The sequence below is a fragment of the Danio rerio genome, chromosome 8, assembly GCF_049306965.1.
Source record: "Danio rerio strain Tuebingen ecotype United States chromosome 8, GRCz12tu, whole genome shotgun sequence".
NCBI lineage: Eukaryota > Metazoa > Chordata > Actinopteri > Cypriniformes > Danionidae > Danio > Danio rerio.
The window spans coordinates 12469424-12496718 of record NC_133183.1 but is presented as its reverse complement, the minus strand read 5'-3'; the positions used below and the strand labels follow the sequence as shown (position 1 = coordinate 12496718).

The 27295-nt window shown below is 36.4% G+C and overlaps 1 protein-coding gene across 2 annotated transcripts in view; it reads left to right on the top strand.

Annotated features, from left to right (window-relative positions):
• The window catches only part of nr1h5 (nuclear receptor subfamily 1, group H, member 5), a 29352-nt gene extending 6913 nt beyond the window's left edge, over positions 1-22439 (top strand). The window contains exons 2-11 of one of the 2 annotated variants that reach the window (XM_005166733.6): positions 1736-1873; positions 9260-9616; positions 13531-13671; positions 13817-13959; positions 14069-14164; positions 14948-15032; positions 15125-15241; positions 17859-17954; positions 19639-19752; positions 22035-22439. In XM_005166733.6, coding sequence (XP_005166790.1) covers positions 1777-1873; positions 9260-9616; positions 13531-13671; positions 13817-13959; positions 14069-14164; positions 14948-15032; positions 15125-15241; positions 17859-17954; positions 19639-19752; positions 22035-22252 — 1464 coding nt within the window. In that variant the 5' untranslated portion in view covers positions 1736-1776 and the 3' untranslated portion in view covers positions 22253-22439. The remainder of the gene's footprint in view (positions 1-1735; positions 1874-9259; positions 9617-13530; positions 13672-13816; positions 13960-14068; positions 14165-14947; positions 15033-15124; positions 15242-17858; positions 17955-19638; positions 19753-22034) is intronic. The other variant, NM_001123241.1, reaches the window with a different exon arrangement.
• Positions 22440-27295: the final 4856 nt, after the last annotated feature.

Here is a 27295-nt window from a genome sequence, read left to right as displayed (position 1 = left end):
ACATCATATTTACTTAAGTATTTCTGGTGTAACTACTCACATGTAACAACACACTGAATAGTATGTGTATGTTCAAATGTGAAACAGGGCATTGGTAAAAGACTAAAAAAGTACAAGAATTACATAGGAACATTTTGTAATAACAATATGTACTTGCAGGTGTTTTTCCACTTTCACACCTGTTTGCATACCATGTACTTCTGAACACTATTACAATAAGAATGGCAGAACTAATGCTGCATTAGGTTTCACCTTGTGATACCAGTGTAATTACAGGGTAAATCCTCAGGAACTGTCCACTCAATATAAAGTGTAAAATGCTCACAAATGACTGTGTAATATGTAAAACCAGCCTTTGTACAACTGTTTAAAAACAGCAAACTTTTCCCCAAAAGTGTAAGTGTATATAGAAATATATATATGCCTTATGTTTATATGTTGTTTGAAGGTAAATTGTAGAATCACATCAGTAATTCACATTAAAGGGATAGTTAACCAAAGATTGTGTTATTAATGTCCTGTTACATATTTGAACTTACAAATACTATTGTGTGTTGTTACATGTGTGTAGTTACACCAGTAATACACAAGTAAATACTATGTACCAGTGTATACATACACTGTAGCTACAGTACATACTACATACACATCTAGTTATCGTGTAAGTTCACAGGTATATGCTACACTTAATATAAAGTGGGACCAGCATGGATCCATCCTGCTTTGTATTAACATTTCAGGCTGGTGGTATAATGGTGTGGGGGATATTTTGTTGGCACACTTTGGACCCATCAGTACCAATAAGTGCCAGTTGTTGGGATGTCTATCCCTTTATGTCCACAGTGTGCCCATCGTCTGATGGCTACTTCCAGCAGGATAACGTGCCATGTCATAAAGTGTGAATCATGTCAGTCTGGTTTCCTGAACATGACAATGAGTTCACTGTACTCAAATGGCCTCCACAGTCACCGGATCTCATTCCAATAGAGCACATTTGGGATGGGGTGAAACAGGAGGTTGGCATCATGGATGTAGCTGACAAATCTGCAGCAAATTTGTGATGCTATCATGTCAACATGCACCAAAATCTTTTGAGGTATATTTCCAGTACCTTGTTGAATCTATGCCACGAAGGATTAAGGCAGTTCTAAAGGCAAAAGAGGATCCAACGTGGTGCTAGTAGGGTGTACCTAATAAAGTGGCCAGAGAGTGTATTTTTCACAGTGAAAACGGTCAACTTGACACTTAATTGCTCCAGTTTCTAAACAAGACATTTGCTTCCTTTGGATGTCACGTAGCCAAAACATTCCAAGTTTTGGATCTAGTACAGTAGATTCAGTACAGTTCTTCAGGTCTGTTTTTGTGTTCCTGGACCAGGATGTGAGCTCAGGTACGTTCACACAGCTGCTGTTGAATCCTGAGAGTCAACTAGAGGCCAAACCTGTAGAGAATGACCGGGACAGACTTCTCTTTGTGAGGCCTTTTCTGTGAAACGTGTGCCAGAGCAGCTGTTTGGACACACGGGCCTCATCTCTGCTCTTATTCTCACAGTCCATGCTCTTCAGATCCTCTCAGAGCCCCAGAGGAGCACAGACGCAGACCTCCACAGCCTCCAGTGTTCTGGCATAACCTTTTCGTGACAGTCATGACTAAAATAGCTTTCTCTGAAATGTTTGCAGGCAGTGGATTATGATCTTCAACTATGTTGAGTGAAAGTTTGTGTGTGCTTTTTTAGATCCGGGCCATCTCTGTGAAGAGTAAGAATCCAGTGATCAGATGAGAGAAGGGACAGATCCTGAGATGAGCATGTCTGTCAGCGGCTATCTCTCTGCCTCAGACGCCTTTGACATCACAGACCATTCACAGTACTATGGTAAGATTACATTTTTAGCCTCTAATTTTTTTTTCCTTTTTCAAATTCAAATTCAAATTTCTAATTATTCCCCAATGATGTTTAACAGAGCAAGAAAGTTTTCACAGTATTTCCTTTAATATTTTTTCTTCTGGAAAAAGTCTAATTTGTTTTATTTTAGGAAGAAAAAAAGCAGTTTCAAATTTTTTAAAACCATTTTAAGTTAAAATGATATGATTTCATAAGCAATATTTATTTTCACTTGCCTATAAAACAAACCATCGTTATACAATGACTACCTACATTAACCTAATTAACCTAGTTAGGCCTTTAAATGTCACTTTAAGCTGTATAGAAGTGTCTTAAAATATCTAATTAAATATTTTTACTGTCATCATGGCAAAGATATAAGAAATCAGCTATTGGAAATAATTAAAACTATTATGTTCAGAAATGTGTTGAAAAAAAAATCTTCCCTCCGTTAAACAGAAATTGGGGGAAAAATACCGGGGGCTGATAATTTTGACTTCAACTGTACATCTGCTTTTGTAATGTTTTGATGCTGTAAGAAATTACAACACTGGAATAGTTGGGATAGTTTACTCAGAAATTAATATTTTGTCATCATTTACTCAACCTTGTGTCATTCAGAACCAGAATAACTGCATTTATTCTTAAAAAAGTCACTGGGAACCATTTTTTAACAAAAGAAAGAAAGAAAGAAGGAAAGAAAGAAAGAAAGAAAGAAAGAAAGTGAAATATTTAATTATTGACTAGCTTCAGTTGAAGGACTGAAATAATTAAAAGTGAAAAAAATAAATTAAAAGAGGAAAGAAAAAAACCTATATTAAGAATAATGAAATAAGAAATGACTGATGACTGGTCACCACAGAGGAATGAACTGCCAATTTATCCAGCATATATGTTACGCAGCTGCAACTCATCACTGGGAAACACCCATACACTCACATACACTACGGCCAATTTAGTTAATCTGATTCCCCTATAGCACAAACTCCACACAGTAATGCCAACTGACCCAGCATAAGCTCGAAACAGCGACCTTCTTGCTGTGAGGCGACATCGGTACTCACTGTGCCCCTTCATCGGTACTCACCACACTGCCCCTTCATTTTGAATTTTTTTATTTTTTTATTTAGCTATTTCCTAGCCACATATTTTAAATAATGCGTAAAAACAGGCAAACTCATGATACATACTTATACATTTTTTCAGCATTACTTTTCTTTAAAAAATGACAAGCTTTAATAAGCACGACATGGTGGCTCAGTGGTTAGCACTGCTGTCTTACAGCAAGAAGGTCGCTGGTTCGAGCCCCGGCTGTGTCAGTTGGCATTTCTGTGTGGAGTTTGCATGTTCTGCCCACGTCTGTGTGAGTTTCCACGGTCCAAAGACGTGCTCTATAGGTGAACTGAATAAACTAAAATTGGCCATAGTGTATGAGTGTGTGTGGATGTTTCCCAGTACTGGGTTGCAGCTGGAAGGGCATCCGCTGCATAAAACATATGCTGGATAAGTTGGCAGTTCATTGCTCTGTGGTGACGCCTGATGAAGAAAGGGACTAAGCCAAAGGAAAATGAATGAATAAATGAAAGAAATTTAAGACTTTTTAAGACCCCAGAGACACCCTGAGTTAATAGAAAATAACTGATTAAAAATGAATAAATACAAAGATATAAATAGTAAATCTTTATGGCACTTCAACTGCAATTAAAAACATTTATGTGACCTGGACAATACAGGTAATTTAAATAGCACTTTTGCAGTCAAATAAAAAATAAAAAGTATATATTAATTGAACTAAATGAATAAATAAATTCTCTGATGACTCAGGAAAAGCCATTCAAGATAAACTTGTGAGAAGCCATCTCTCCACTAAGAAGATTAATACTGATTAAGTCAAACAGCAGGAAACTACAGATGTGGTAATTGCAATCATTGTGATAACATACTTAAGACGAACATATTTAGAGATCCATCATCAGGTCGAGGTTTTAAGATCAATTCATTTATTAATTGCAAAACTACATTTGTTGTATATCGACTAGAACGTCCGTGCGGATGCTTTTATATAGAAATGACTAAGAGAACATTAAAATTGAGATTAGCAGAGCATAAAAAATGTGATGCGTACCTGTAATTCACAATACCCTATGGCTCTACATTATAAAAATCAAGGTCACAGCAATCCCAGTTCATTTAAAATAGTTGGTATTGAACATAATTATAATTCAACAAGAGGAGGAGACAGGATCAAATGATTAAAACAGGACATATACATTAAAAGCAACCTGATTTCCAGGTTTAAATGGCGAATTAGATTCTTCTTTTTTGTAAAACCGTTTTTCTATAGATAGCTTAGAGATTATCTTAATATATTGTTGAATATGTATGTGTTTGTATATGCATTCTTTTGTGTACATGTTTATATATGTGAATATTTGTATGTGCACATGTATATATGTGTTTGTATGGGTGTATGTACAAGCCATGTCTAAGCGTATTTATCTGTACATATTTGCTCATTAGTTTTAGATATTTTATATATAAAGGCTGTTTAAATTTTGCACATGAGTGCCTTGGACTGATTTTTGTTGTAGATTTTAGGCATACTCTTAAAAAAAGGACTATTAAATTATAATGGAGGCACAGCACTTTTGACAATTATTAAAAAGAAGCTACCTGAATTAACTTTTGCTTTGACGACGTGTTGGAATATGATCATAAGACGGATTACGCATTTTTCAGTGTTTTGTCTATTTCATACACCAGTTCATTACATCTGAACATCCAAATATTATATCAAAGCGTCAGCTTGAGAAACAATTACTATTTGAATAATGCTTTGTCAGTTTGGTTTTGTCATTTAATTCACTGTGGTGTCTGGAAGGTCAGTCAATGATAGTAATTTAGCAAAGCTTCTCACCAGCATGAATGTTTATGAAGAAGTCCAGTGGTTTACAAATAGATGCTAGCACCGGAAAGTTATGCTCAAGCTGAAACAGGACATAAAACATCTGCGAGAAAGACAGGATTGAAGGCCAGTAAAGAGACCACCGCATTGCAGAAGGATATTTATGGATGACATAGAAAAACAGAGACGGGTTTGTTGGAATTGGCTTGATGAAATTGCTTTTACTTAAAGGAACACTCCTCTGGAGTTAAGCAGTTTAGTTTGACCAATTCTAAATCAATCATTAAATTATATTAGACTACCAATCTGATTCCTGGAAATTTCAGTTGCACCCTGATCAAACACACCTGTCTGTAATTATCAAGTGCTTCTCAGGTTCTATTTAACTGGATCAGTTTTGTTTGATCGGGGTTGTAGTTGAACCAGAGATTTTCTCACTATGGGGGTGATGAAAATGTCTATAAGGGCCCTTTTCACATTTCCTAGTTTCTCAGTAGTGGAAGTCGTCATGGTTGGGTAAAAATGATTACAGAGAACAGTGATTTGGAGAGTACAACAAATCATTTTTTACAATCCCATTTGCTGAAATAATAAAAGAAAAACTCCATGATGGTGTTATTAAGAATTTCAGAAAAAAAAAAAGTGCGAGACTGATGACAGCAGCCAGAAGAGAGAACAACGTAAAATTTACCGTCCTGCTCCATACACGTAGCATTAGAAAAAAAATAGTTTTTTTGTAATTTGATGCAAAGATTATATAATACATATATAAATATATGAATATACTCACCGGCCACATTATTAGGTACACTTGTCCAACTGTTTGTTAACGCAAATAATTCTAATCAGCCAATCACCTGGCAGCAACTCAATGCATTTAGGCATGTAGACATGGTCGAGACAATCTGCTGCAGTTCAAACCGAGCATCAGAATGGGAAAGAAAGGTGATTATGTGACTTTGAACATGGCATGGTTGTTGGTGCCAGACAGGCTGGAATGAGTATTTCAGAAACTGCTGATCTACTAGGATTTTCACGCACAACCATCTCTAGGGTTTACAGAGAATGGTCGGAAAAGAGAAAATATCCAGTGAGCAGCAGTTCTGTGGGCGCAAATGCCTTGTTGAGGCCAGAGGTCAGAGGTCAGAAAAGAACAGTCAGACTTGTTTAGCTGATAGAAAGGCAAACATAACTCAAATAATCACTCTTTACAACTGAGACATGCAGAAGAGCATCTTTGAACACACAACACGTCCAACCTTGAGGCAGATGGACTGCAGCAGCAGAAGACCACATCTGGTGCCACTCCTGTCAGCCAAGAACAGGAAACCGAGGCAACAATTCACACAGGCTAAACAAAATTGGACAATAGAAGATTGGAAAAATGTTGCCTGGTCTGATGAGTCTCGATATCTGCTGCGCCATTGGGAGGGTAGAGTCAGAATTTTACATGAAAGCATGAACCCATTCTGCCTTGTATCAACGGTTCAGGCTAATGGTGGTGATGTGATGGTGTGGGGAATATTTTCTTGGCACACTTTGGGCCCATTAGAACTAATTAAGCACTGTGTCAATACCACAGCCCACCTGAGTATTGTTGCTGACCATGTCCATCCCTTTATGTCCACAATGTACCCATCTTCTGATGGCTACTTCCAGCAGGATAACGTGCCATGTCATAATGCGTGAATCATCTCAGACTGGTTTATTGAACAAGACAATGAGCTCACTGTACTCAAATGGCCTCCACAGTCACCAGATCTCTTTCCAATAGAGCACCTTTGGGATGTGGTGGACTGTGAGATTTGCTTAATGCAGACAAATCTGCAGCAACTACGTGATGTATCATGTCCATATGGATCAAAATCTCTGAGAAATATTTCCAGTATCTTGTTGAATCTATGCCACGAAGGATTAAGGCAGTTTTGAAGGCAAAAGGGGGTCAGCAACCAGTACTAGTAAGGTGTACCTAATAAAGTGGTATATACGTTTTTTTTTTTTATCTAAATATTAAAAACATTCAAGGATTTAAGATGCTGATGAACGTTAAGCAAGTCATAAAAGTCTTGTAAAAAGGGTTATTACCCACCATTGGACCCATCCAAAAATGACAGCGACTCTTTTTTTTTTTTTTTTTTACATATTTGTTAGCGTTTGAGTAGTTGCTGTCATGTCATGTGCGTTTGACAGGACGGACTGTAACTCGGTTTCATTTTATACAGATTACAAAACCAACAAACTTTTGTTTTCAAGTGTAGTCAGTTCATTTAAAAGTACAGGTTTAAGCTTTATGTGGATATATTTCTTGTCTGTGAAGCAAGTATTCGTTGAGATTCCAGTGTGTTTGTTGACCACCAAACTGCCGTAAAAGCACACGTCTGGTCTGAGCTTTTCCCCCAGATTAACATCAGTCTATTGCGAACGATGATTGGTTCCTGTGCTAGTAGGCGGGGCTTCATTCGCCATATTGACCGTTACACTTTTCTCTATTCAAAACTATAAGTGAAATGTCTTATGTATACTATAGTAAGAGTTCAGATTATAGACTGTAAAATATATGGACGTAGTATCCGTGATGTCACCCATAGGTTTCTAAAGAGCGCAAAAGAAGCCACAAGTAGGCACGGTCATTCGTCACCATTTTGTTCGCGTGTCATCGCAATCACGGCGGGATACCAAACAAGAGCAAAGAGGCGGAGAGTGAGCGGAGCTACAGACACCTGCTGGCATTTTGCTTGGACCTGGCTTAGACTGACTTTACTTTGGGAAAACGCTTAATACTTCATCACCTGAGACTCGTTTGTGTTCTGACCACATGTGCTTGTACACTATATCAATAAAATGTTTAGACTTTTAAAAACACTGCTGTAATACATTGAGCCAGTAAACATTGTTCTTATGATGTTTTCCTACAGAAGGAAAACGCAAATTACTTCCAAACACTTCAGATATAGTCTGTGTTAGTAAATGCAAAGCTAATTATGAAATCCAGCATAACACTGTGTGATAAACGCTTCAGATGACTGTTCTAGAGCCCACAGCTAATCAATCTGTCAGATTCTGCAGTGCATTACAGCTCTAAAGAACATTATAAATGATAAATGATTTTAAATAAAACAAATACATTTATAGAGATGGTATATAAGTATTTAACTTTACTCACCAGGGAAATGGAGGCCACGTGAATGGTTTACGAGCACAGTTGTGCACACAGCATCCCATATCATCTGATAATTGTAGGAAATAATCCCAAAAGGCAACTGACTGTGTAAAGCCACATAAAACAACACAAAAATATGATGAATATGCCGAAATCAGTGGCTAATCTGCCGCAGTCAGCTGAGGTGAAGTGACGGCGACAGCGAGACCTAGCTGTCAATCAAGTGGCCACGCCCTTAATTATGCAAACTTAATATAACCTAATATAAAGGAAACGGATGAGTTTAAAAAAAAAATTCACCTCCCTCACAGTTGTCATGAAGGGTGATATTAGCTTTTTGAACCAAAATCGTTCTTTGTACCAGTCTGTAAACACCTTTTTTTCCTGCTGTGAAGTTGGCCATTCTAACAGTGGGCTCAATTGAAATTTGCTCTATTATGGAGCCAGGACTAGCAGATTTTCGATAAATTCCAGTTTTAGTTACTTCCGTATTGGCCTCCCGAGAGAGAGCAGAAGGTTGCCACTTGGTCCAGATGCAAAAACCTCTAAATGTCATCTGAAATTTTCCTCTAAAATGAGCATTTTATGGGCTCCTGTTTGGATTGTTCAGTAATATCACTTTTTTGGCAAAGAATATGTAATTTTCCTGGTTTTCAAAGTGAAATATCTCAACATAAACAAAGAAGGCTGAGAAAAATTGTAATTTTCGATGGAAATTTTAGACAGCACTTAGAGGTTTTTGAATCTAAACTCTTCATATTGAGTCTTTGTCTGATCCAATGATCTATGGTAAAACTCAGCTGTTTAATTCTATGGGAGTTTTAAAATGAGCCTTTTTTTAAATAAAAGTGTCAACATTAAGTTTTTCTCATGCAAAACATTTCTCTTGCTCTGGTCACTATTAGTTCCTCCATGTCTGTCAAGATCGGAATTTGAAAAAGTCTTTTGCAGATGTGCTTCAAAACTGCAGCCAGTTGTGACACATGTTCCCTCAAAGGGGAAATCGAAATCTAAAATCCATCTTCGTAACCTTCCCTCTGACAGAATAAAAAACATCAGGAAGGCTCCGTTCTGTATGGTTATAAAAACCCCATAAGCTACAAAGCAAATAACAACCATAAACAAAACTGTAACCTCTTCAGCTGCATCCTGTTTCCAGAGACAGAAAAGATTCAAAAGGTCTTGCTCTTGGGCTTTTTTTATTACATCCCAACGGCCTCATAAAGTCATTAGGTAATTCAAGAATCATGTGAACGTGTTGCCTTGTGAAACATTTTCACTGGTTTCATTCATGTTCTTCTATTACCGGCAGATGTTCTTGTGGATCCTCTGAGCTGCTCTTACCAGGAACCGGATCTACAAAGCCCTCTCTATGGCCAACAACCATTTAGTCCTGTCAACGTGCAGTTCTCCATGTATGGGGCGCAGAATGTTCCAGCATGCAACCCGCCGTACCCCTACAGCCATCAGTGCTCTGAATACACCTGTGAGCCTGATATGGAGGTCCAAAGCTCAACAGCCAGAGCCAGCATTGTTGGTCTTCCAGTGCTGAAAAGACCCAGAATGGGCCATGGAGCTCGAGTGAAGGGCCAGGATGAGCTGTGTGTGGTGTGTGGAGATAAAGCCTCAGGATATCACTACAATGCCCTCACCTGTGAGGGATGCAAAGGTTGGACGCTAACAAAACACTAGTGCTGAGTTTTAGGACAACATGAATGCATGATGCACTTCTTGAGAAGAAGTAAAACATAGTATTTAGGAAGACCAGCATGGATTTCCCTTTTACATAAGCAGGAGGTTGGATAGATTCATTCATTCATTGTCCTTCAGCTTAGTCCCTTTATTCATCAGGTGTCGCTACAACGGAATAAATCGATAACTTATCCAGCATATGTTTATGCAGCGGATGCCCTTCCAGCTGCAACCTAGTACTGGGAAAAACCCATACAAACTCATTCACACACACACACACACACACACACACTGTGGCCAATTTATTCAATTCACCTATAGCGCATGTCTTTGGACTGTGGCGGAAACCGACCTTGCTGTGAGGCGACAGTGCTAACTCACTGTGTCGCCTTGTGGTACATATCAAAGAGCTTATTTCTTTTTAATAGCCACAGAATGAATACATAAATGTAGTAAATTCAGTGCTAGAGTTAGGAGGGAGTTTGTTTTTGAAAGAAAAAAAAGTGTTTCTACAGGGGGTTCGTAAAGCCCACTCACCTGTGAGAAGAACACTTTATAAATTCACAATGTTTTTTTGTTTTTTTATAAAGTGGTTGTGTCTGGTGCAAAACTGGTGAAAGTGTTAGTTACAGTGTCAGATAGATGAAAGAGTGTGTTTTCTATAGGTGGTTTGTCAAGCCCACTCACCTATGTGAGACATACTCAGAATTTATAATATTTAGGGTTGTCGTGTGGTGAGTTTGGGAAAAGAGGAGGTATTGGTTTTGTTCACAGGGGTTCAGTTGATCGCAGATGTACATAAATATGTACATATAAATATAAATAAATAAAAAACCAGATCTGTGATTTATTAATGACCAAAATACAAAATAAATAAATACAATAACAACAAATTCGATATTAATTTAAAAAAGTGCTGTGGTCACAAGTCCAGGGTCTGTCAAGTTTTTATTTTCTTTTGAAAATAATTATTTATCTATTACGAAATTACAGATAAATAATCTTTTAGCGATGACAGTTAATCCAAAATTGTAAAATGCAACAGAAAAAAAGAAAAAAAAGAAAACTTAAGGAATGACAGGATACTTTTCTTTTTGCAATGAAAGTTCATGCAAAAGTTAAAAATGCAACAGAAAGATTATTTTAAACTGCACTAAAATGATAAAGCAGCAACAGTTTTTAACATTAATATTAAAAAGATGTGATTCCGGACCTCAAAACTTGTTGCTCAGATATTTTTTTTGCCAGCTGTCATGTAATAAATCTCCATTTCCCAAAATGACACTTGATTCAACAATCAGGGTTGGGTAAGTTACTTTTAAACAGTAATCGATTTGAACAAATTACATATTACTACTAAAAAATTGTAATCTGATTAATTACTTTTTAATGAATCAATTTACTAATTACTTCATGTAAAAAGTAATCAGATTACTAAGTACTTTACTTTAAAAATTATTTTTAAATCATATAAAGTATACCTATAAAAATACAAAATAAACTGCAGCTCTTTCAGTGATTTAATATTCACTAAAAACATCACAATGGGTTGATCATATTTAAAACACTTAAAGAGTGCTTTCACACAAACACTTCTGGTCCGCACCCGGGTTCAGAAGGAAAAAAGACAGCGTGAACACAAACCAACCGAGAAGGTGGCAAGGGGGGACAATCAAACTTGGGTACAGACCAAGCAACTGAACCAAGTGGGAAAGCACCCAAAGAGTTCATCCAAAACTTAATTGCCCCATCATTCACTAGTTCTAAACCTGTTTTTGTTTGATGAAGAAAACTGGATACCTGTAACCACTGACATCCATAGTATGCAAAAGCACTGCAGTGTTTGGGTGTTTGTCTGAGGTAATTAGTCTACCGAAATGTGTTTATTCCTTACAAAGTATGAAGCTGATCGGTCAGTTCTTGTCACGTTACTCGCCGTTTTCAACTAGGAGCGCCTGTGAAATGCGAGCGTGTTCGACATGCGCTTGACAAGTATTGTCGTAAAATGCTTTCTGTTCAAGTGCTTGAACAAGTTGCTGCAGTGGAAAGTTCATTAGACTGAATTTCACAGCAGTACTTTTGTTTAGGCGCTCAGTGAAGTCAAAGTAATGTCTGTATTTCTACCTGAAGCAACCACTCTCTACAGCAACTATTTCAGCTTGCGTTCTTTATAAGGCGCATGCTTATTAACTGATATTGCAGCAGAAAATGTGATTTAAAAGAATCATTTTTTCTTCCTAAAACTATATCTGTAACATAAGTAACGCAATTACACTGACTTTAGTAACTGTAATCAAATTACACAATGTAATTCGTTACATTACTGCGTTGCTCAAAAATGTAATAGACTACAGGGTTACTGTGGAACTCGTTACACCCAACTGTTGACCAATTGACTGGTTTTGTGGTCCAGGGTCACATATTAGAATGATTTCAGAAGGATTGCTAAAATAAAGACTGAAGTAATGAGGGAACGGATTAAGAAAAAGTAATCTTTAATTTCAGGGATAAATTACATTATTAAAATGTATTAAACAGCAAGAGATATAGGGCTCTATTTTGACAGTCCATGCACAGAGCGCAAAACGCAGGGCGCAAACGCTTTCAGGGCGTGTCAGAATGCGTTTTTGCTAATTTAAGGACGGGAAAAGCTGCTTTGCGCCATGGTGCATGGTCTAAAAGGGTTGGGTTTATTTTCTTAATGAGTTATAGGTGTGTTTTGAGAATAAACCAATTAGAGTCTCATCTCTCATTCCCTTTAAGAGCCAGCTGTGTCGCGCCAAGAGCGCATTCGCTATTTACAGGACGCAAAGTAAGTCTAAGTGGAAAAATTGAGCATTTCACTAGCAAACAGTTAACAGTTTTTTTTTAACAGAAAACTGTTAAACAGAGCATCTACTGCGTGAGAATGAGAGATAATGCATCACTTTCACATTCGCTCTTGGATAGGGAAACCTTTACGCACAGAAATCAATTGGCCTATAAATAAATAATTTTGTTTGTTAAGCGCAAATATTCGTTTCAAAACTATTTCTAAATTCAGTTCCAATTTCCAGCAAACGAATAAATGAACAATAATAACAAAATGAGCTTAAAAACCTGAGTTATATCCTAAAACACATGCTGTGCCCCATATGGTCTAAAACCTGACAGGTGGGCAAATCTAAGCTTGTTTTTAATAAAACAAATATAAATAAGGATATAATAAATAATACTGCTAATAATAATAACATTATAAAAAAGCTAATTGTTAAGAATGAACTGAAAAAGCCTCCCGAGATGAAGAAGACATAAAAGCAGTGATTTTTCATATTTATGTAGGCTAGAAAATAATATGTTTTGTAATATTTTAATCCTTTATATTTATATTCTATATCTATTCTTATTATATCCTATATATAACCTTAATATTTAATTTTTTTCATATGTAAAGATATTTGCCTATTGCTCTCTTGTGCTTATTAAGCAGTGCGTAAGCGAGGCGCAACTCTGCGCCGGAGTTTAGACCGGGTTAGTTTTGGTCTAATGAAAAATCTATTATAGTTTCTCAAAATAGCAACGCGCCAGCGGTCCGCCTCAGAACGCCTTCCTTTTTAGACCAGAACGCCTATGGGCGCACAAATGAGCGCTAATGCATTTGCTATTTAAACAGCGTGGCGCAACACCTCAAAACGACTCTTGCGCCAAGCTGAAACTACCAAAAGACTACTGCGCCACACCTTGCGCCACACTGCGCCGGGTGTATGATAGGGCCCATAATGTTAAATGCTAAATAATTTTCCTCAAATCAATACAGCCTTGATGACCATAGGAAAGTTTTTCAGAGCCATTTAAAACTCATACCATCACCACATCTGTGAACGGAAGTTTCATGTTTTCTTCTTGGTTTAGGTTTTTTCAGACGCAGCGTAACTAAAAAAGCTGTGTACCACTGCAAGAGTGGTGGAAGCTGTGAGATGGACATGTACATGCGGAGAAAGTGTCAGGACTGCAGACTGCGCAAATGCAGGGCCGTCGGGATGCTGGCAGAGTGTGAGATTGACGTAAAACCTTCTGCACTGATTTTAAATCTCACAAAATATGCTTTTTGAGATATGGATTCGGGAAAATTGAAGCCGATGCTGCTTCACAGAAAAGCACTGTCAGCATTATCTGATCGCTGCTGTGTTTTTGTCAGGTCTGCTTACAGAAGTGCAATGCCAATCAAAGAGACTGAGGAAGGGCTCCAAACACAGAGGACACAATGGATCATCAGCAAGAGCTGAAGACGACTACTCTGAAAGCAGAAGCGTCTCGTCCACCAGCAGAATCAACACACGGGTAAAACCCTCTCGCATTATTTAGCTTTCCCAAACATTATATTTGAGTTGAGTGATATTTCAAAGCTGATAAATATTCAGTCTCATCTCTTGAATAACGCTGTTTGTAGGTATCATCTGGTTTCTCCAGAGAGCAGAGATGCATTCTGAATAGAATTGTTGAGGCTTTTCGTAGATACATAATTCAAGACAACACTCACTGTCGGGTATGCAAATGTTTTTCTTTTCTTATATTCCATTACAAAATGCAGAATTCATCCCCACTTCTCTTAAGGGATGTTTCACCTAATAGTGAAAACTGACTCACCAATCTTGTTTGAGTTTCCTTTTTCTGTTGAGCACAAAAATATATATTTTGAAGAATGTTGAAAACCACTAGCCATTAGCCATGTTTCCATCCACATATTTTATATGTAAGAGTGTATGGGTGTTTTCCAGTGATGGGTTGCGACTGGAAGGGCATCTGATGCATAAAACATAAGCTGGATAAGTCCGCTGTAGTGACCCCTGACTAATGAAGGGACTGAGCTGAAATGATATGAATGAATATAAATATTTGGTCAGTTTATCGGTTTATATTTCTTTGATTCATTGGATAATAACTGTGCTTTTTTCGCAAATGTTTTATGCAGTATTCCACTTTTGTGCACAAGTCTAATACACATCTTTGGATGGAAACAACTACTGACTTCTATATTCTCTTTTGTGTCAACAACAACAAAAATGGTGAATAACTTTGTGTAGAATCCCGGTATTTTAAAAGACATTCCTTTTCAGCATCCGGTCACGCATCAGTATGTGTACACCTATTTATTGTCTTCTACTTAGTTCTGTGAAAAATGCTATTTGTATACTGTCTTGTTTTTTTGGGAGTATGTTGTATTTTGCACTCTCTGGAGCCAGCACCTAGGCTTTCACTCATCATAGTACACGTGCTGCTGCTGATGTGACAATAAAAGTGGTTTGAGTTGATCTTTTTCTTTTCTTAGGTACCTCTATGGTCAAGTTTAACAAATACCCATCTGACTCCACCTCAGACCGAGAAGCTTTTGCAGTTTTTGAGGAGCGTACCTGGTCAGTTTTTACTTAGATTCTTCTCTCAGATCACACTATAAGTCTGAATGAAACTAACATGTGTTCATCTGTTTTTATTTTTATTTTTTTAGGGTTTGATCTATTGGATAGTTCTGACCAGAACACACTTCTGTCCAGCGCTTCGGTTGAAGTCATGTTCTTACTCCTAGCTCAACAGTTCTCTGAGAACCCTACTAGTGTTAGCACTGGTAATGATGCACATTATCACATACAATAAATTAAATCTGCTGTCACCATTTCCAAGTGCAGATTCCAAAAGTAAACAACAGGTGCTAAATCCACTCATGGTCTGGTTTAATACCACCTAATTATCATCCTAAACTTTTCTGAATATTTCAGTGATAAATCATTAATGGGTTTGTTCACTCCAAAATTAAAATTCTGTCATCATTTAATCATCCCCCCATGTCGTTCCAAGCCCATAAGACTTTCGTTCATCTTAGAAGGCAAATGAAGACATTTTAATCAAATGTGAGACATTTCTGTCCCTGCACTGAAGTTCTGCTCACCCAAAACTATGATTAAAATCTTAAATTAAATATCTTCATCATATTAAGCGACTGTGTCTCTATAGAAGATGGATTATACTGCTATGTTCATATGGATTTATTTCTTAATCTCTTTATCAAAGCTTTGAGCATCAGAATCCTGGGTAAATAGACTTTCCCTGGAAGGACAGAAATCTCTCAGATTTGATTAAAAAGACTTAATTTTTGTTCAGACAATGAACAAGTCTTATGGGTTTTGAATGACATTAGGGTGAGTAAACGATGACAGAATTTTCATTTTCGGGTGAATTAACCCTTTACAATAATAGTGTCTGCAGTACTTGTATAGACAATAGGGCTGTGTGATATGACAAAAGAAACCTACCACAATTTTCTTGAACAATATTGTGATTTTGATTTTAATCATGATTTTGACACACACACAGAGTGAATCTGAAACATATTCCAAAGGAAAACTATTAGATCTTTATCAAAGACCTGTAACATGTCTCTAAAACAGACATAAGGCTAAAAATAAAAATAAAATCACCTAGTAAAAGAGTAATAAATTGTCTCTAGAGCAGACTTATGGCAGCACTAATAAATAGACTACTGTGTGTGTGTACCGTCAAACACAAGTAAGTCTCTGATGTTCTGTTTGACCACGTCAGAAGTAGTTGCGTGTACTTTTGTATGTTTCCAGATTTTTTGCCATGCATAGATTATAAAACTCTTTGTGACGCTGCCATGAAATAGGCCTTTTATATATTGCGTCTTTTGCGCCCACAAGCTCGTCACTTCCAATGGAGATGTGCGGCTTGCGCGGATATTGGGTGTGATGTGCGCGCGTATTCCAGACGTACCCAATTGAAAACATCTCTACTTTCAGAATTCTGCAAGCACACCGCGAGTCACCTAACAAGAACTGAGCGATCAGCTTCATACTTTGTATGGAATATACACATTTTGGTAGATTAATTATCTCAGACAAACACAGAACACCCTAATATCCAGTGCTTTTTAAATTTTCTCCATAAATAAAACTTGTAACAGAACTGCAGCAATGTTATGATAGTTTGTCATCCTATTGATGGTCACTGAGCAACGACAAAGGAAGGTGAGTGTAAAGCGTGTTGAATGCTGAAGGAAGCGATGTGCCTCCCACTTTCAGATGCAATGTGTGACTGACTTATAGATTACCGGATTCTGTGATACATCAGCCTTCCTCTATCTAAAGTAATTCCACATCACAAATGTAGAATTTTTTAGGCACCAAGTCCTCCTGTGCTGAACTCATCATCCCTGTTTATTTAGCCTATTTGTCATTAAGCTCCTCATTTGCCATTTGTCATGAGTCTCCTGTTCTCGCGCTCTGTTTAGGCGCGCTGCGTTATGTTTGATTCAAATAGCATATTGTGGGAAAATTGCACATGTTCAAATCGGGATTACGATACGATTTCAATTGATCACACAGCCCTAATTGACAGTACTTTCTACTGACATAGAGTCTTGGATTAGTTATCTGAGATGTCACAACTGATTAGATATATTAATAGTAGGGCTGTTGACACTTTAACAATTCAATTTTACTTCATTTTTGACCCACTGAGTATGTTAATAATAAAAAGATTAAGACAATACTCTGATTAAGATTCTACCATGTAAACAGCTATTTTTGATGACCTCAATCCGACAGAAGTCTTAATTGAACTAAACAGAAATCGAAATAAGACATGTGGAGTATGCAGATTTTAGTCACATTATTACAGACATGTAAACACTGCAATCAAGCTATTAACAGCATGTAGGACTTTCCGCTGTATTTTGCGACATGATAGTCCATACACGCATGGCTGTTTGACACTTCTCTGCACCTACAGAGTCAGAAAAAGTCCACAGACACACACGCACAAAATGCCGAGGTTTTTTCTTTCCAATTGGCGTGCGTGATCAAATTCCATTAAAACAACACTCCTCCTGCAGTTCACTCGCATCCAATACCTTAGTTTGTCATAGAGGCATGAATGAAATGTTCCTGAATGAAATTGAAAGTGCCAAACTGCAGTTAAAGTCGACAAATTAAAAATGAAACATCCAAATTCACATGAACTTCGGAGGAAATGTGAATATTGTGGTGACGCAATGACGTTAACCGATCTTTGCACTGTAACATGTAAAACGGGATCATGAAAGGAACATTCAGAAAGAAACTCATGTAAACACCTTAATCATATTACTGTCTTATTCAGATTAAGGCAAATAATTCGATCACTGATGTCCATGTAAATGTAGTCTCTGTCATGTTTTCTATCTCCAGCTTTATACCCAGCAAATCTGAATAACTCAAACCCTGATTGGGGGAAAACTTTAGAGTCCAAGAATGGGAGCAGCCACAGGATACTGACACACTCAGGTGATCTATAGTGATATTATTCTCTTTATTCTAAGCATGTGCTGCTGTTTTGTCATTTGTTTTACATTGTTAAATCCTCAAGCTCTTTACAATTGGATGAATTCTTATTCTGTTTGTTTATTAGCAGGAAACATGTTCTGAAAGTGATTCCAAAGATATAAATTCTGTGTGCTGTTATTGAAAGGTCTCGTGAAGTGCTTTGAAATGTGCATTTTTTTTATTCAATGTGTAACAATCTCAACTGAAAATTGAAGAGAGGGTGGGACATAGAGTAGCTCCTGTCCTTAAAGAAAACTGCTAATAGCGTTTCGTTTTATCACAGCTCTGCCAGTAAGAATGAAAATCATTTTATCATTCATTTCATGATTTTCATTTGCTTTCCATCCAATGAAAAGCAAATGAGGTTATTTGCCTTTTGCCATAATTTGTTTGTGTCTCTCTTTTGTAGTGAAGTTCAGATTATTTTACTGACTTGGACTTTTGAGTCTTGTTTATTGAGATGAACGAATCTTTTTTTCGAGTGATTTCGTGCAATTTGCCTGATGGTTTATCTATGGCTGCATTTACACTGCAGATCTTAATGGTCAATTCCGATATTGTGGCTATCCGATTTTTTTGATTGACCTGCTTACATAATCTTTTAAAAGTGACTCGAAGCACGATCGTCTGCATTTACACGGCAAAGTTGCAATGACCAGGAAAAAAAAGAACGGGCGCTGACTAACAGCATAGCAGTGTTCAACGCTAAGGATTTTTCCTACTGGCTCGACTGTACCAGTGGTTCAGATTTTTACTTGCCCTGCCAAAATTTTCACTGGCCCCAGCAAAAAAAGTTATTAATTGCTATTTCTTAGCCACATATATGAAATAATATGTCACAAAATAATGTCTGTAAATCTAAAATTTAAATATTTGAAAAATGTTAAAATATTCAGCAGTAAAATATTGACCTTATTCTAAAATGCGGAAGTTCGCCTGTTTTCGCGATTGTCTTAGAACTTCCGTTTCAGTCGCCTATAGGAGAAATGACAAGGAATAATAAACGGCAAAAAACGGTCAAACTACTTGCTCTACAAACAAATGTTTGCATGACTATACAGACCGAGTAGAATAATATAACAAGGAAATATCAGTTTGCAACATCAAACCGCGAAACGAGCAGTTTTTAATGTCTAAAAATAAATGGAAGTGAATGAGACCGGAAGTCTCGTGCCAAAAAAGGTTTAAATGGCAGCGCCCGCTCGTCCGCGGAGAATAAGGTCAATAGAGTATGGAAAATGTGCTGGTATTTTATAGCTAAACAAAAAGTGTCTGACTTAAAAGTGACGGCAAACTAAGCAAAACTTCACTTCATTTTTTTCGTTGTGTTGTACCCATGTAAATGTTTTTACGTTTTTGTTTTATGTTAACTTTAGAAGCAGACGTTTTCTTTTAGCCGCATAATTTGATGTCGCGGTTATATTGCCATCTATTACAATTTTGTTTAAAGGCAGCACTGTCCTGATTGGGCCAGTAATGATTCTGTCCACTGTCCCGAGCATCTCTCACCCTGGCCTAGGGCCATCAGGCATTCCTTATTGTTGAGCCCTGCATAGCGAGTGAAAATTCAGTTGTATGCAAAAGTGAACTGATACACTGACTTAATGTTTTGTTGTCTTTGCTTGTGCTTTATATCTTTGTTCAGGGTTGAATGATGAGCTCTTGAGATCTGTGGTAAATTTCCTTCATAGCATGGTGACGATTGCAGTGACCGAGGCTGAGTATGCACTTCTAACAGCGACTGCAGTTTTGTGTTCAGGTTTGTAGATTATGATTAACACATCTGTGACTCATTTCCATGTCAATCTTCACGACAACACTTTTTCAGACTATTTGTTTGAAGGTTGAACAGTAAATTACATCATAAAAATTTTGATTACACACCTTATATTTGACCTGTTTCCTGAATTGCAAGGCTTCTGGTGTCATTACGTTTATGCTGTTGTCATGCTACTTTGTATTAAAAACTAACATTTGTTTTCTTGATGTTCTAATTAAATTTAGCACATTTTATTGCAACGTGTAAACAACTTGTGATAAAACCTCCTGGGTTCTCTAAGAAAGCATATACAGTAGACAAGGGCTGCGCAATATATCGTTTCAGCATCGATGTTGAACAACTAAATAAATACTTAGCTCTGTTTATTCTTATTATTATACTTTTTTCATTTACTCATTTTCCTCCGGCTTAGTCCCTTTATTAATCAGGGGTCACCACAGTGGAATGAACCGCCAACTTGGGGCGGTGAGACACGGGGAGAACATGCAAACTCCACACAGAAATGCGAACTGACCCAGCCGAGGCTCAAACCAGCAACCTTCACACGCTACCCACCACATTTCTATTTAGTTTTTATGTAATTAGTTTTGTTTCAGTGCTTTCAGTTTAGCAAAACACAAACACTAAAGACAAAACCAGACAAAGACAACAAATAAAAGTAAAATTATAAAGTTCAATTCTAGTTCAAGTTAAATTTTCTGTATATGTAGTTAAAAATGCCTAGTTTATTTATATACACACATTTTACTGTAGAAAATATCATTTTAAAATAATAAAGTCTTTGGCTGATGCGTTTGGCTGTCAAAGGTCATTTACAAATACTTCTCTGAAAGTCACAGGTCAGATTTTTCAACATAGAATGAATGCTTATTGATTCTGAAAATGATTATTTGTTTTTGCTAATTATTTTATATTTATTTATCAGTTTGAATCAGTGTACCATTGCTTGCCATTGTAGCTTATTGCCAGTGCCATTTGTTGTCTTTCTATTTGGGCTGTCAAATTTGCCTTTTTGCAAAGAATTGGATCCAGAATAAGAAATATCCATGCTGGCACATAACAACACAGACCTTCCACCATTTTTAATGTTTGCAGACTGATTGCTGATTGAAGATGTGTGTGAAGGAGTGTCAAAGCGGTGCTTCAGTGAATTCATACTGATCTTGGTAGTTTCTTATGGTTAGGAATAGATGGTTTGGTCTGTTTGGTTACCATAGCTAAAACAATGGAGTTTGGATTGCTTGAATGATATCAGTGTTAACTGTTTTAAAAAATGGTGGGGAAAATATGTCAACCCAATGAGAAAGGCACATTTGCAAGATCTGTCTACTGCTCTGCTGTGATAGTGATAATGAAAATGAAATGGAACCTAGTTTATTTAAATCAGGTCAAAGCAAACAAAAAAAGCTGTAATCAAATTATTAAGACCAACAGTTTGTCTTAGCTTTCATTTTGTAAAAATAACTGCTTTCTTTTCACTGTTGTAAAGTAGACAGGCCGTCTTAGTTTTTCCAGATCCAGCGGGAGATCCTTGATGAACAGTCTGACGTGCACATCTCTCATCAAGGGCGGACTGGCCATCTGGCAATTCTGGCAAATGCCAGAGGGGCCGGACCAATTTTTAAATGTGGGCCGGTCAGTTTTTTTTTTTTTTATTTGTTTTTGTTTTTAAGTGCAGACAGCTTTTATCTCTTGCTAGATGTGATATTATGATGATGATAAAAATAATAATAATAATAAATGTTAAGCATCTGGCCCAATCGGCAACTGCCGCCTGGTTTCAAGATGGGCCGACCCAATCCAAGGCTACCCGGACATAATCAAAATCGGGCAAGAATGTTATAATATTTCACCATCTTTACACCAAAATAAATAGTTATTGTGCGTGTCCGTGGGTGGGGTTGTGTCGGTGTGGTAATGTGGGCTGGTGTGGCAACAGTGCCAGGGCTGAATTTTTGTCTCAGTCCGCCCCTGTCTCTCATCAATGCAGAGCATGCCAGAGTGTGTATGGTCATATGATGTGCATTTTCAGTGGTGTAGTATAGACGGAGAGCTGTTCAGAAACGCTGATGTGATCGCGGATCGTTTTCATTCTAATATGCCGTTTTAAAGCTAAAACAAATAAGTGTAAACTGGGCTTTAGTTTTTCACTTATTGTGAACTTTTTATTACATTTGACAAAATTACTTTTAGTCCAATAGTTTTAGTCTTAGTTTGCTAACATAACTTTGCTTGACCGCTGATTGTTCTCTGTTGTGAAGCAGACAGGCCGACTCTGCGAGCTGTGGGATGTGTGGAGAACTTACAGGAGTTTGTTCTGGAGCTCCTCTCTCGAGTTTGCTGCTCCTGCAGTCAGAGGACAGGGGCACAGGACCCGCGCCGATTTGCCAGGCTCCTGGGAAGACTGACAGAACTGAGAACTCTACGACACAACCACCTCACCCTTCTCCCACAGCAACCCTGGGACCTGCAGCCCTGAGGAGAGAGATTTATCACATCTGATCTCTGTTGCAATACGCTCATAATTTCTGCCCAGAACAATATACCAGGTCAATGTACGGTGGGTCACCCATGTGCAACCATAGTTTAGTAAAAAGTGAAAGAATGTAAGCCTCATAGTGTGATGATATCTCATATGCATTCAATAAAAATGGTTATTTTGTGTTTCAGGGCTTCCTGGTTGTCTTTCATACTTATTTCGTTTTGTTCATTTATTAATGTTCATATTCATCTGTATAATATATATTTGTTTTCTCCAGATGGTTCATGTCCATGCAGCTTTTATTCTAGCCCAAGTATTAGGATTTCTTTTTTGTTTTACCTTTGATAATCGTGTTACACGATTTTGAACATTAGTAATTCATCATCGTATGTACTATCAGAGCATCCTCCTCCACAAGCAGTAAGTGAATCATTCATTTAAAGTCTGTCTGATGTCCTACCCTCACATTTTATCTGAAAATGTCCATATCCTGCAGGTGTTGGCAATGCCAATCACAAAACCAAATGAATAACACCGTTTAAATTTCCCTAAGACAGCAATGAAAGTGGATTTATCAAGAACTTTCGATGAATGTTTAACAATTTTAAAACTGAAACCACTTAGCATATTACACAGAACTAGATAAGCAATAACAGTTTCTCTTTTGCCTAGATTTCATCATCTTCCAGGTATTTTTAGGACCAGCAAGAACTGTAATTAGTTTAAGACATTGTGCACTATACTACTAATAAAGTTGATTGATTGCTGGTTTTTAACTTTTAAAAGATACATATGAAAATCAAGGCAAATCGGTTAAAGTTTCCTTAAGTATTGTTTTAATTGATGAACTTATTTTTTTAAATGAATAGTCATTGTTTGCTAATTGTAAATGTACACTACCGGTCCAAAGTTTGGGGTCAGTAGGATTTTTAAATGTTTTAAAATGAGCTTCTCCTGCTCACCAAGCCTGCATTTATTTAATTAAAAACACAGTACAGATTGTGAAATGTTATTGCGCTATAAAATAAATGTTCAAAAGTAGTTTATCATTTCATTTAATCATTTATTTCAATGATTTAAAAAAAATGAATTTTCAGCATTATTAATCCAGTCTTCAGAGTCACGTGATCCTTCAGAAATCACTCTAATAGTAACTATTATTATTAATATAATTAATAGTTATAGTAATAACAGGAATAATGACTGGAGTGATCAGTTCATTTGAAACTACATAAAAATAAACAGTTTTTTAAAATGTTTAATAAATATTTAATTTATTACATTTAATAAATGCTGCCTTGATAAACAGAATAATTTTCTTTAAAAAAAAAAAAAACATAAAAAAAAAACTGACCCCAAACATTTGACAAGTTGTGTGTGTGCTTGTTTTTGTAAGACAGTACATTACAGCACACATAAGTACATGATTGCATAAATAACTGCTCTTAGGCCTTACAAACTGAAATTCTTCAGCTCTAAATATTGTCTGTCTTTTTAACAATAAAACACACCTTGATAAATTTGTGTGACAATAACTTACACAGTTGTGGGATGTTTCTGCATGTGTTCTTCGGTCATAAACACTGACTCTCTGCTGCCCCCTACTGCTCTGCTGCCCCTACTCGAAAGTAAACATAAGAAATTTCAGCAAAACGTGAGCAAGACACCAACAAAAATGTGACGAGACAGTGTAATTTTGATTACCTCATCACAGGTCGATGTTTGTTAATAAAATATTGTGTGGGCACTCACAAGGCACACACAGCGACTAACTACATCGACTCACAAACACGCAGCGTCACTTTTACTTTCACCAGACGCTTATTGCAACTCTACCCCGCCCTCCTCCAAATACATCAGCCAACCGAATCCCTACAATTTCGCGCGCATATTATGATTGACAGATGGAAAGCGTTTCTTATGGTTTTTGATGGTTTGAATGTCACCCTCACAACATTTGTTTGTTCATGGCATAAGTCAGGTAAAATGGCTGAACAAGTTTTCATAATATTTAGTCAATATGCATTTCCATTAGACTTTTTTTTCTAAATTTGTCGACAATTAGGAAATTTCTCCCAGGTCAATCTTGACTTTTTCAAATGAAGGTGCATCTCAAAGGTCCTATGTTTACGTTACATTTCTACTTTTGTTTGTTTTTTCTTTGTGCTATGCAGTGCTGTCAAATTACAGTACATCGCAGATTTCAGGAGATTTCCTAGACAAAATAACTGATCACAACCAAGTGCTTTGGCAAGTACAAATGTCTGTATTTATGAAAAAAAACATTACATATGGCTTCCCACAGTCGATTCTCCTTTAAACTGTCCAACTCTTCACATCTTCTCAATCATTTTTCATCGTGTAAGCCATCATACTCAAAACTATTCAATAATCATTTACATTAGCATGCGTACGTTTACACCATAAAATATCTGATATTGACAATGTAATGTCTGCTAAATTGGTATGACCTCTAATTGTCCTAAAAAAGAACGTAAAACAAAAAGTGAAAAAAACAACAACATACACATACTGTAGAAACAGTATAGCAGAAAATTTGGGCGGTTTTGAGACCTTTACTTTTTCATACCGCAGTATACCTTGAAAAGGATTACACCATGTCAAATATATATATATATATATATATATATATATATACACATATATATATACATATACATACAGTTGAAGTCAGAATTATTAGCCCCCCTTTAAATTTTCTTTTCTTTTCTTTTTTAAAAAAATATATTTCCCAAATGATGTTTAACAGAGCAAAGAAATTTTCACACTATGTCTGAAAATATATTTTTTTCTTCTGGAGAGAGTCTTATTTGTTTTATTTCGGCTAGAATAAAAGCAATTTTTTTTTTAAAGCTGTATAGAAGTGTCTTGAAAAATATCTAAATATTATTAACTGTCATCATGGCAAAGATAAAATAAACGAGTCATTAGAAATGAGTTAGTAAAACTATTATGTTTAGAAATGTGTTGAACAAATCTGCTCTCTATTAAACAGATAATGGGGAAAAATAAACAGAGGGGCTAATAATTTTGTCTTCAACTATATATATATAGACAAACGATGTCCACCAAGAATATTTTTATAGATGATATTTTGTAGTTTTTTTGTGTGTGTATTTGTGGTAACATCAGAAACATACAATACAGAATTGGACAAGCAAGAATGCACTTTGCATGTAATACTTTTGTTCACAAATAAATGTACTGTATAAATACAAAATATAATTTTTTATGTACTATTCATTCACTCTTCTTAACAAATATCAGGTTTTTTTTATGCAAGTCTTAATTTCTTGGTTGAGTGTCAAGGTGAAAAAATAGCTAATCATGTTGAGCAGTGTGGCTCAAACTTGGACGAATACACTATATTTTGGTGGCCTTGGCCAAATTACTGACACGATAACAAAGTTTTGAAGCATAATTGTAATGTTTTGGGGCTGTAACTACATTTTGCAGATGTGCAATGAAGTGCTGAAGTTCTAGCAAACAGCTTTTATTAAGATTATTTAGAAGATGTGCCAAAGCAACTGAGAAAAACTGAAATTATCAGTTTTTTTTATCAGTCTTCTTCTACTTTTTCTTATTTTGGGGGTTGGTAACTCAGGGGTCACCAACTTTTTTGAAACTGAAAGCTACTTCTTGGGTACTGATTAATGTGAAGGTCTACAGTTTGATGCACACTTCTCAAATAACATTTTTGCTCAATCTTGATTATATGTTGTTGTTAATAATTAATTATATTCATCAATGTGAAGACAATAATCGTGTTAAAGATTTCATTTCTTACAATAGCAATGATTTAACAAGGTAGGAAACGTGTCAATTTGCAACACTTCATTAGTCTGAAATGGTTTTCAAAGTTTGTTATATACTTTATAACTTATATTCATTTTCAGTTTTTACAAATATGGCGACCGATTGCCATTCATTATAATAGACTGTGAACTGTTTAGTTTCTTATACGAGTCATTGTTTCATTATTGTATCGTAACGGTCATTTTAAGCTTTGTGAAGCGCATACTGTGTGTTTTGGTGCCCAAATTACATAAAAAAAAATATTTAAAGCTATTTGTCACACGTCCACATACACAAAGAAAACACAAATTACGTCATCTAATTGTCGGATTGAGTGTATAATAAACTAATTAATGATCTCAACGTTCTCTTATTTAGTCATATAAAATCGTTTTTCAGACAGCAATTTCCTAAATTACGGCACATTATCTTATCGTCAAAGAAACAAAATTTACATTTAGATATTCTTTAAAGTTGCTTAATTTTACTTTATTATTTTGTGGTCAAATATAAGAAACTTCAACAATATTGTGTCCCATTAAAATGTTTCAAAAAGTGTTTTTTTACAGTATAATCAAGTGTATTACTACTAACATGCATTTACAACTCTTAATAAATAATACTGCATTTTATTTCTTAAACTGATAAACTACTAATTAAAACTTTCTTTTACTTAGCGGTTCATTTTATAGATATTTTACAGCTATGTAATTAAAATTAAATAGTCTGTAGCTCGTGACTTAAACTCTGTTAGAAGGTCTAACACACATCAAAATAATTAGCTTTTTGTCAACAAATATGGCCGACCGCAACTTGCTGCAAAGAGCTCAGAATCACCTTTCCTTTGAAGTAGGAACGTAGTGGGTATAATCATTTGACGTTTCAATGACGTAGATTCCCCAGCTGTCATCATTGCTCACCATGACAATCTGTAAACGTTGGATCTGCATTCCTATAAAGCTTGTCAGTTCTCTCTGTGTTGTCAGTTCGCTCGTTGATGCTGTTTGTACTTGACCAAGGTGAGTTCCATAGCTGACGGTACAAGTGGAGCCACGCCAATCTCACAAAGTCCGCTTTGTGAAGCTTCACTCGGCCCGTCTGTGCTGTATTCCTTGCAGTTTGCGTAGATAAACGCAATATCGCCAAGAATATTACGGGTTTGTTGCTCGAAATGTGCCAACGAGCAACATTCCAGTGAACACTGGCACGGACTGGCGCCCGGTA